The following is an 11,788-nucleotide window of genomic DNA, read 5'->3' as shown; positions in this document are numbered from 1 at the left end:
TCATCCTCCAGCAGTATTTGTAGCAGTGCCAAAAGCCAATGCCAGGAGCAGGGAACTTTCCTAACACAGCCATCCCTCCCAGGACAATCATCACACCACCAAAAAAACTGAAGTTTATTGTTTCAAGGCTTGAGATCATTGATTGCACAGTGCCACTTCAATGACCAGGATACATTCCTTCTTGTGGTCAAAAATGCAGGGGAAAAAAAGAAGCATTGGAAGTGTTTTGAAAAGAAAATATTAGGTAATTGATTATTTTAAAGGTCCTGATTTGGTTTGGTCTTTCTCAAACTTACTGGTTCCCAATGAGGAAATTTTTATTGTCTTACAAGACATTAAAAACTCATTTCCTTATGCATGTTTTTCTACAGCATGATTGTGTTCAACCTGCCTTACTTCTCCCCTGCTGCTAAAGGCTGTCCACAAGAAGGGAAATGTGGTAAATCATTAACACTGCCACAAACTATCATGGATTGGGAATAAAGGTTGAAGAAGTACTTGTGAATCTGCAGTTCCAGGATCCAGGATGGATCCAGGGTCACACAAGTGCAACACAGGGCATCTCTGGAAACAAAATCCCTCCAAGTCCAGGGTATTGGGTGAGCTCTATACTGGGTCTGGAAAAAGCACATTTCATGTTGTGTTCAGATCCTAGGTGGAAGGATGCATCTTGTCCTCTTCTTTAGGAAAAGAAACAAAACCTCTGCCTGCATTTAAGGCTTGTTTTTTACCTGTATCTGCATTTAAGGCTTGCTTTTTACCTCTACCTGCATTTAAGGCTTGTTTTTTTACCTCTACCTGGATTTAAGGCTTGCTTTTTACCTGTATCTGCATTTAAGGCTTGCTTTTTACCTCTACCTGCATTTAAGGCTTGTTTTTTACCTCTACCTGTATTTAAGGCTTGTTTTTTACCTCTATCTGAATTTAAGGCATGTTTTTTACCTCTACCTGCATTTAAGGCTTGCTTTTTACCTCTACCTGCATTTAAGGCTTGCTTTTTACCTCTACCTGCATTTAAGGCTTGTTTTTTACCTCTATCTGCATTTAAGGCTTGTTTTTTACCTCTATCTGAATTTAAGGCATGTTTTTTACCTCTACCTGCATTTAAGGCTTTTTTTTTTACCTCTACCTGCATTTAAGGCTTGTTTTTTACCTGTATCTGCATTTAAGGCTTGCTTTTTCCATGGTACAGCACTGAACAATGGTGTGAGGTCAGATGAAAATGTGACAGCAGTAGGAGTATTCTAGAGGGACACAACAGGAGGAAGAGGAGCAGGGCTCTGCAGGGACTGTTTGATCAAGCAGATGTTAAAAACTGGTCACAGACAGTGTTTAGAGATCTCTCCAGGAAGGTCCAGAGCTGCCATGTGTGTCCTTCCTTCCATCCTCAGCTCAAAGAAAAGTCTTCCTTTCCCCTCTAGTTCCTCCAGGCTCATCAGCTCCTTGCCCACTGGGATGTGGCATCGTGCCCTGGCACACAATGGGTCAATTCCACTGTTACAGAGAGGCTTCTGAGTGATTCTGGAAAAACTCTGAGCTTCTGTAAAGAAATGGGTGTGAGCAAGGACACAAAATGCCAATATTCCAATACTTCATTTCCTGCATCTGAGAAATTGTTCAAGCAATTCTAGCAGGCAAGAAGAGGCATTATGGCTGAGCTGCAATTCTAAAGGCCTGTTGTAGACTGGAGGGGAGGAAAACCTGCCCTGCCCAAGCTGCTTTTCAGAGAGGTGAAGAGGGAAGAGAAGCTGGTGGCACTGTCTGACTCCTCACACAACAGGAGCACTCAGGGGTTGTAGCAGTGTGAGTAAGGGCCAGTGCTCCCAATCCAAGCAGGATAAACATTTACCAATGTTGTAATCAGCTTGTCATATCTGGGTCTTAGAATAATTAAACCAGCAAGAAGAGGCTCTGGCCAGTGTCAGGGGAGGACACAATTTGCTAAAAGCCACACAGTTAGAATTTAACTTCTGTGCTGTGATCCCAACCTCTTACAATCTCAGTGTGGAGCCCATCTCTCTCATCTGGCAGACTTGACAGGGGCTCTCAGAGCAGGCAGGGTTTCAAGGGGAAATGGCTGGTTTCCTCTCAGACCTGGTGAGTATCCACATTCTTGTGTTCTAGCCCTGCTCACTAACAGCAGCATGGTCTAAGATTGCAGCAAAGGGAATCCTTCTTGTAATAAAAATGAGCAACAGAGCTTGAGACAACACTGGTTGAGCAATGACTGACTAAATGGCATCTGCAGAAAATACATTAGAAATGCAAAACAGTAAGAGGTTTAAAAGAGGAGCTGGGGAACCAGGAAAGATGGGAATTTGGGGGGGGACAGATAACACAGTATCAGTGAAAAACACAAACCTGAAAAAATTCCCTCACTCTACTGCTCTGTGCTCTCAGGGGCAATTGAGGATACTCATGGGTTTAAAATGTGACCTGACTAAATGCCTGAAAACATTTGTGCTCATGAGAAATGCTCTGAAATTCAGTGTACATCATGGAAACACAGCATTTCCAATAGAAGTCATTCAGATAGGGCCTCTAAAAATGTCATTTCATACAGGGCTGATAAAAGTGAAATATAAAAAAAAAAGTTTTGAGAGGACAGACTTGAGTCATCTCTGGAAAATGGTGAACACTGTCCCTGAGGAGGCAAAGATGAAAGCAAAAAGGAATTCAAAAAAGCTGTAGCTTCTTTCTAGTACAAAGGTAAACACAAGTGACCTCAACAAGGCTTTTATGAATTTTGTTTTCTGTGGTTAGCAGAACTAACAGAATTAGAGAATGTATCTTTTCAGCTTGCTAATAGTCAGGAGAAGAACGCAGCAGGATGTGCAGATGTGTATTTTAATTATTTAACAAATGAATTTTGCGTGATTATTGTGAAACTCAAGTTGGGTTTTTGCATGTTAAAGGTTTCTTAGTCAGGGAAGTGTGAAGATATAAGGTGCTGTAAATCCTCTCCTTGTGTGAAAGGTGTGCTGGTCTCAGGAGCTGAGGATGTGCTCCCTTCTCCCTGCAGGTTCAATACCGGAGGCTGTTGCTGATGCTTGTGGTGCTGGGGATTGGTGGAACCCACCTGTCTGGGTTCCAAATGTCTGTCATCAATTACACTTCTCCGGTAGGCAAAGCTGGAGAAAAGAAAATCCCATCTCCTACTGTTCCTCATGGTCCTGGGCCTTGCACTTTGCAGATGCTTTAGAAAAGCTCTTAGGTGTTGTTATGTCAGTTTATTCCCAGCTGATGGCAATGCCATGCTGTCACTGTCAGAGTGTGCATGACTGCAAGGAGCTGTGCTCCAAAGACAACTTCCCACAGACTTTTGTGGAAACAACATATTGAGATACCTCCCTAAAGAAAAAAAAACAAACCCAAAAATAGCTGATGGAGTCAGCCCTTCAGCTCAGCCCTTTTCTCCTTGTATCCATTACTGGCCACAAGGACATTTGCACTTTACTATAATGAATATAAGGTCCTCATTTTTTGGTGTAGGAGAGGTAGAATTCAACACAGAGTATAATTAATTTTTGAAAGATTCTTGTACACTATTAGGCTGTATGAGAGGAAATATCAATCCTTATTTGCAAACAAATGTCCAAAGTCACGCTTTTACTCACAACTATTAATCCAATTTTTTAAAATTGTAAACATTATGAAGAACATTCTGATTAGTGCCTTGGTGGAACAAAAATCTCTTTTTTGTCCCAGTACATTCAGAAGTTTATCAATGAAACCTGGCTGGAACGCTATGGTTCTGTGCTGCCTCAGGAGACCCTGATGCTGCTGTGGTCCCTCGTGGTGTCAGTGTACTGCATGGGGGGCATGATGGGCTGTCTGTGCAGTGGCTACCTGACTGCAACATTTGGAAAGTAAGTACAGTTCCCAGCACCTCACTACCCAGGGCTGTAACAGGGGAAGCTATTAAATATTAGTCAGCCAAAAGAAGGGATATCAGAATTTCACTGCCCCCTGCTGCCTCAGAATTTACCCAGCAGGTAAAACCAAACCAGGGTGCATCGGAGAGACAGGAATTTCTGATTCCCTTGTCACAGCTTTTGCTGACATACATTTCCCATTGTTTTGCTGGTATTTTACCCTGCAGGAGTTTCCTTCAGCCTCATGGTTTGCTCATACAATGAGTAAGAGGAATCTAGCTTCTCCCTTTCCACTCCTCTACAAAGACATCATGCCTTTTTATAACCAGATTTGTTGTCCTGTAAGCAATGGCTTTAAACACGGTCATGGCTTCAGTCTGTAAATCCAGAGGAGAAGAATCAAACATCATTCAAGGAAGAAAGAGTGAATCATGTGTCATAGCCAGGTTTTGCTTGCTGTTGCAGGAAGAAAAGTCTGCTGCTCAACGACGTGGTGCTGATAACAGCAGCGCTGCTCACTGCCTCCAGCAGGAGAGCCAAGGCCTTTGAGATGATCCTGGCTGGGCGTTTCCTCGAGGGCATCGCTGCTGGTAGGACTCTGCTGGTGTTCCCAGGGCTTCCAGCACGAGGGAAGAGATGAGAATCTTGATTCCATGTTTCAGAAGGCTGATTTATTATTTTATCATATATATTATATGAAAAGAAAATGATATATTAAAACTACACTAAAGAAAGAGAAAGGATTTCATCAAAAAGCTAGCAAAGAAAGGAAAGGAATAGAATGATAATAAAATCTTGTGACTGACCAGAGTCCCAACACAGCTGGACCTCTGATTGGTCATCAAGTAGAAACAACTCACATGGACCAATCCCAGATGCACCTGTTGCATTCCACAGCAGCAGATAATTATTGCTTACATTTCGTTTCTGAGGCCTCTCAGCTTCTTAGGAGAAAAAAATCCTATCAAAGGGACTTTTCATAAAATATATCTGTGACAGGACTCCCCACTTTAATGTTAATGGGACTTCTTTGGGGTGGGTACAGAAATCTTCCTGCTGGGAGTACCCAGGAATGTGCTGGAACCCAGTGGGACTGGAACAGACTGGGCAAGGGAAGATGAGCTGTCCTTTGCCTTCAAGAGCTCTTGTGGAGAGAGCTGATGGATTAGCTAAACATCCTGATTGAAGTAAAAGGTGCATTTTGGATATATGGGAGGGGGCTCAAAAGAGAGAGGAGAGAGCTGAGGGGAATGAAAAGGGACCCTGTCTTTCTTTCCACAGCTTTAGCACTGTCCTGTCTCCTCCCTTTAGGAGTACATATGAATGCCCATGTTCAGTATGCTGGGGAGATCTCACCTAAGAAGCTGCGTGGATTCATAAACGTGACCTCCACAGTGTTTCTTGCACTAGGAAAAACTGTAGCACGAATTCTTGGATTAAGGTGCCTGTGCTACTCCTTCTCTGCCTGTTTTATATTTATTTTTCTTCTATATAGCAGGGTGTTCTCCTAGTCCTTGAATCAGACCTACACCAAGGGTGGGGTTTTATTTTGCTTAACTACAGCAGTCAAAGAGGAGGCATCTACCCCATACAAGTCTCTGAGGTTTCCATGTTCATTCCCTGGGGATAGAAAGGCCTTTCTCTTGGGAAAGGATGACTCAGTCTCTGGAGGTGCAGTTAACAAGAAAAGATTGTATGTGAATACTCTTATTAAACTTGTGAGATCTAAAAGTTTTGCTAATTTCTCAATAACTTCATGCAGAGTTGTAGTGTTGGTTCAGAGAGCTGTTGTGGGAATATTTTGACCTTCAGAAATTAAAAGTCTAAGAAAAATGCCAGTCTTGCAGAAGAAATGAATTATTAGTCTATTTGCTGTCACTAACCTAGATATCATCTATTTCAATTGAACTTTTCAATGACTGTATGTATTTTGTGTCTCTTTAGCTATCCTAGAATTTAGAAAATACCTATTTAGTTATAAAGTGTGATTTTACTGGACTATAAATAGATTCTAACATGCTTTCATAGAGAACTTTTAGGGACTGAAGACATGTGGAACGTGCTATTGTCCTTCTCTGGGCTGGTGGCATTGATTCAACTGATCTTTTTGCCATTCTTTCCTGAGTCCCCACCCTATCTCTTGCTGCAAAAAGAAGACAAAGCTGGTTGCTTGAAAGGTAAAAAAAAACTTTAGATCCTTAGTTTGTTAAACATTACTCCTGGGAAAGTGAAGCTAACAGCAGGAATTGGCTTTTCTATTAGCCAGCCACAGATTTCTTGATAATTGCATGATTAAAGTCCTCCAGACCAAGCAGAGTCACCAGAGACATTTAAGATCTGCCCCTAACTGCTACAGCATTTTCCAGGGAAGTTTCACCATGTTCCAGTAAGTGCTGTTCCTTCCAGTCCTTTGCTCAGTAACTGATAAATCAAAGCATGAACTCAAGTGCAAATGTTTAGTGTCTATAAAAGTTGAAAAGCACAGAATTATGAGTGGATCAAATGATGGAGGAGTATACTTCATTCTGTCTCTTCTGTAGCCATGAAGCAACTCTGGGGAGAAGGGAATTATCAAACAGAATTGGATGACTTGATGAAGGAAAAGGCTGTAACAAAAGGCACCAAAATCATGAATGTCCTGGAGGTGCTGAGAGAAGGATCTGTGCACCCACAGCTGTGCACCATGCTCCTCCTTTTGCTGAGCCTGCAGCTCTGTGGCCTCAGTGCAGTTGAGTATTCCCTATTTCCATGCTTCCATCTGCTATTAAGTCTCCAAATCACCCCAATGCCAACTTGTCCCTTCCCTCTGGGTCTGCCTCACTCCTCCTCACACAGAGCCCACTGCTGACACCTGTGCTATCACCCCAGGGTTGTTCAGACCTTTCAGGGAGCTCCTCAGGTGGGAGTACAGGAGCTCCAACTCAGCCTAAGCTCCTGCAAGGGCACTGTGCCTTCATTCCCCTGCTGGTACAACCAAGGAATCTGGGGAGGAAAGGGTTACAAGTATCCTAAGCTACAGCAACCCAGCACCACTTTCTTTGACTTTCTTTGACTTCTGCAGTAGCAGATGCCCAGCTATTGCCATCCAGCTTCATTTCATTTCAGATTCATGAAGCAACATCCTTTCAGCTGTTTCCTCCTGGCTGAGCCCAGTGCAGCCCAAGCTGGCAGTCATGTTTTCCCCTCATGTTTTCATGTTTTCATTCCCCTCATGTTTTCCCTTGTCTGGGGGGTCTCTCCATGAGCCCTGCTTCAGCCTGTGCTGGAGGTGGCTCATTCCAGCTGCCAGCAATGGAATTCCCTCTGCACTCTGCTGGCAGGGAAATGCTGCCCATTCCTTCAAGGATGCTGCAGATGAGCAGATTCTGTTTAGCAACTGGAAAAGATCAGAATGTTTGCTTGACAATGTCTGCTGTGCTAAGACTGAGATTTGCTTTTCTTTCTCTTGTCTTGTCCCTTTCCTTTTCCTTTTTGCCAAAACAACACCTTTTCCCCATGTCTTACAGGCAATATGCTCCTTTCAACTACTTATATTTTCCCTTTTCTTCTTCCCCTTAGAAATCTGTTTCCTTCATTGCTATTAATCTTTTGATTTCTCTCATCTGGAGCGGTTATGTTACCTCTACTAAGGCCCAGTAATGTATTTCTGGTTTTGCAGTGAGGAGATATCGAGTCAAAGTGATCCTGGATAAGCACATATCACATCTGTTAACTGGCTTATTTTTCTTATTTCCCAGATCACCTTTTACACCTCAGAAATTTTTGAAACAGCCAACCTGCAGGAAAGCATAATCCCATATGTATCTCTAGGAGTTTCAATCTCTGAACTCATCTCTATCATATTCTGTGTAAGTCAGAGCTTCCTGGGGTTTTAATTAAAGTATTCTTCCTTGAAGCAAATGAATCTTCTCCTTATGCACCAAAGAATTTTTCTGTGGTGCTGCATAAATCTGTACAGTTGTTGTTACCATCCACTGCAAATTTTGTCCCAATTTTCATGTGTTTCATCCCATCTTCTTTCATCTTAATTTCTTATAAAAATCCCTTATGAAGTGTAATTCAAACAAATATGTGTACTCATTTCGCCATATTTGTGTATATCTATCACATTCAAAGGGAGTTGTACCATGCTTCCATCAATTACAGTGTTTAAGAAGTAGCTGCAAAGCTGGGCAGTGATGGTAATTCATGGTATTAGAGAGTGTAGAAGGAATTCAATTAAATAACAAAGTTGGTACCAATAAGATTTGTGTTCTCTGAAGTAAAAATAACTCAAGGGGAATGCTTGATTTGTTGGATGGCTCACAGCTGGGTTTGCCACGCTCCCAGTGATGGGCAATATTTGTTTCTGTTCCTCAGAGCTCCATCATCGATCGCTTTGGCCGCCGTGCCCTCCTGTGTGGGGGTTATTTGCTGATGGCTCTGATCCTGGTGCTGCTTGAAACGAGCCTTCTGCTGAGTGTAAGCAAATGTCCTGCTGCTGAGTGGAAGCAAATGTCTCTGCAGGAGTGGGTCTGCAGAGAATTCTCTGTGCAGGACAGCAGCCTTTGCTCTCATGTCCAAACCAGCAGGTCAGAATGTTTTCTAAATACAAGCTCACCTCTGTAGATGTGACACCACCAGCTGCTCCTGGTTCAGTAAGGAAAGATAAGCAGGTCTAGAGAGCATCCATTACACAGCTCAGCATCATGGGCTTTTGCAAAATATTGCTGCTCCTGTGCTTGGATCAGCTGTGTTACAGCTATAAAATTGATTTTTGTTCTCCTCCCTCCCTTTGTCTAGGATCGGTTCCTCTGGCTGAGGTACTGCAGTGTTATTCTCATCTTTCTGTTCATCATTGCTTATGGACTAGGACCAGGTGAGCACCACAATGAAAGCCTGGATCACAGGGATAAGTACAGACCATGAATGTATAGCAGTAGAACTAGAATGTGTGAGTAGATCTTTGAAAATCAACAGCTTAGTTGAGATTGAGATTGAGGGAATCTCAATTTTTGATGAGTTAATTACCCAAGAAACAATTTCTTTAACAAATCATTCACACCCAGATGAATCAGGACCCTGTTTTCTCTCACTGGGTTACAGGTTCAAACCAAATAAATTCTTATTAATCAATTCATGAAGATTTGTTTTGCAGTGTGAACACTGTTCAGTGCACACAGGTTCAGATGGCTGATCTCTGCCAAAGGGCAGAGGTAGGCTTTTCTAAAATACCAGAGTTTCCTCAACTTATAAAACCCTACTGTATGAAAGACTGACACCTGACAGCATGCACAATCTGCCTCTTAGCACTGCTCTGGCCTTTCTTGTCCTCTCTTAATATCACCCTTAGTCACCTGCTTCAGTAACACCAGATCCAAACTTGCAGCTCTCTGGTAGAACCTCACTCACCTAAGACCAGGATTTACCCTGGAAGTTCTCTGACTGAACACTACCAGTAGTTACTGAAGTCTCCAAATTCAAATGTGTTGTAAGGGTTGTACCTTGCAGTCATGAATGTCTTGAAAACACGACAGAATCCCCACAGGAGCAGAGCTGAGGTATTTTCTATGGGAAATGGTCAATCACAGCAATGTTTCTGTAATTTTTATGTTGTTTTTTTCCCCTCAGCTGGAGCTGTTGTGGCTGTCATGAATGAAATCTTCACCCTGTCAACAAGGGCCTCTGCTTTTGTAATTGGTGGAATCATCATTTGGCTGGGCCTCACCTTCACTGGAATGGTTTTCCCCTTTGCTGTAGTATGTATTTGGATTCCAATCTTCTCTTTGTCAACTCTGTCAATTTAATCTGGATTTCTAGGCTGATCTGGACAGGGAGTAGGATGAAATGACTTGTAGATGATCCAAACTGTGAATCCCTTGTTGCTATGGCATATGGAGCCCGTTTATATAAAACATTTCCCAGTACTACAGAAACCACTTGCTGCCCCAGAAACAGATTGAAAAGAGAAATAAATATTGTTTCTGTAAAATGAGCCTATTCCTTATTTCACAGGAACAAATCAACAAGTTTCAAGAATCTATAGGTGCAAGTGTTGCCAAGGAAATCACTCATCTTGTTCTATTTTTTATCTCCAGATGCTTCTTGGTCCTTTTTGCTTCCTCATCTTTGTTGCTGTCCTGGTCATTTCAGTGGTTCTTATCTACCTGTTCCTCCCAGAAACAAAAGGGAAGTCAACCTCTGAAATCACAGAAAAATTCAGAAGCTGCAGGTTTAAGAGGAAACATGATCAGGCTGTGGAGATGTATGCTGCTGAAGAAAAGACATTTTGCACCAGGCTCTGATAAGCCACCAAAAGTAATTTCCACTGCTCTGGCATAACATGTCAATTGTATTTCAAGTTTTTCTCCATTGCTATCATTTTAAAGCAGCAAGATTTGTGTCTATGTTTCTTACTTGATAAGAAAGTTCTGCTCAGGATTAAGAGCAGGATGAAGATAGGATTAAACATAGCCATAGTTCTTGCAAACAATTTTCATGTCATTTCTTTATGTTATCACACTGTAAAGGACTTGGTGTTGATTGTGAACGTTGCACATGAACAAATACCAGGTAAAATACAAATGCCAGGTAGAATAACACCTATTTCCTTGAGCTGCCATTAAGGAACTGCATGTCCTGATTGTCTCTGTGACTGTCAGGGATCAGCCCTGATCCCCAGGCATTGGGTACAGAAGAACTCTCACTTTATCCTCTGGAGCAGCCTGGCTGCACTCTCATGCAGATCAGTGGTAGCAAAATCAGGAGGAAGTTCCTGTAATAGATTCTGGTGCCTCGAGGATGGCACAAGAGTCAACAAATACACAGTGCTGAGAGCTGGAAGAAAAGAGCCCTGGAGAGAGACAGAGAGTAAGGTTTTGGAGAGTAGATAGCTTGAAAATTCAGCCTATTTTATAAAAAGTAACAGCTCAAAAAAAGGGAGAAGCTGTGATATCCAGTGTCTGCTGTCTGTGTGCTGCTCTAGGACAGCCTGCATTTGCTGCTGCACAATCCTGCATTTCAGGGCTGTGCTCCCTGCACTGTGCTGCTCAAGGGCTGCCAGTGCTGCTGCCCACTGCAGCATCCAATCACTCCCCTCCCCAAACTCTTTTACCTTTTTCAATTATTTTTTCCTTTTTCTGCCATGATTACAAATGGTATTTCATGCCTCCTCTTTAGCAGCACCATAAGTCTTTTCTTTCTGTAGTTTACCCATTCTTATTTATTATCATTGTGCTGAGGTCTGAATTAGTGTTGAATTTTAGGTAGTTTTCCATTTAAAAATTTCAAATAATATACTCACTGCTTCTGAAGGAATAACCACAAAAGAAGCTCTGATATTAAAGTGCCAGCAATTGAAACCCAATTTAGATTTTAGATTCCCTCCCTTTATCAGTCCCTGTATCAAAACAGAGCACTCATGATGGTGAATGATCCCATTCAGAGGGCCCTCTCCTGTTGAGGGACTGAAATATTTAATCCACCCATTTTAAACGTTGTCCAATTGCTACAAAAAACATAAATCAACAGAAATCATACGAAGTAAACATTAACCTCAGCCTCAGAGTAGGATGGTCACTGAAGCTGAAGGTGCAGAAGAGGCATGGGAGAAAACAGAGTCTGGCAGAGCTCTGTGTGCTGGGATCAGCCACACTTCTGACACTTCTGATGTTTGGAGCAGCTCCTTCCACAAGTGGTGAGTACTGCAGCATGAGCTGTTAGCATTAACTTCCAGAAGAACTCAGAGGTTGCCTGTTGCAGTTGCCATTCCTAAACATAATGCATTACATGTTTAGCAAACTTTTAGCAGGGGATAATCCTTTAAAATTAGAGCTAACATTTAAAATTAAAAATCAAGACACAGACTTAACGTTCTGAACTGAATCATCATGGAAACTTTGAAGGAAGTTCCAGCTGGTTAGAAAAACTAATTT

At 42.2% G+C, this 11,788-nt stretch overlaps 1 protein-coding gene across 1 annotated transcript; it reads left to right on the top strand.

The window, feature by feature from the left end:
- Positions 1-2,073: 2,073 nt before the first annotated feature.
- LOC118693020 (solute carrier family 2, facilitated glucose transporter member 11-like) lies at positions 2,074-10,159 on the top strand. Its single transcript, XM_036393306.1, has 12 exons — positions 2,074-2,097; positions 3,023-3,121; positions 3,709-3,869; positions 4,341-4,465; positions 5,187-5,316; positions 5,904-6,052; positions 6,416-6,603; positions 7,613-7,723; positions 8,235-8,336; positions 8,658-8,733; positions 9,486-9,613; positions 9,953-10,159. The coding sequence occupies exons 1-12, from the start codon at positions 2,074-2,076 to the stop codon at positions 10,157-10,159; spliced, it is 1,500 nt and encodes a 499-aa protein (XP_036249199.1).
- Positions 10,160-11,788: the final 1,629 nt, after the last annotated feature.

This window comes from Molothrus ater, chromosome 18, assembly GCF_012460135.2.
Source record: "Molothrus ater isolate BHLD 08-10-18 breed brown headed cowbird chromosome 18, BPBGC_Mater_1.1, whole genome shotgun sequence".
Classification (NCBI taxonomy): Eukaryota; Metazoa; Chordata; class Aves; order Passeriformes; family Icteridae; genus Molothrus; species Molothrus ater.
Note: the sequence above shows the minus strand (reverse complement) of the source record. Positions and strands in the feature narration are given on the sequence as shown.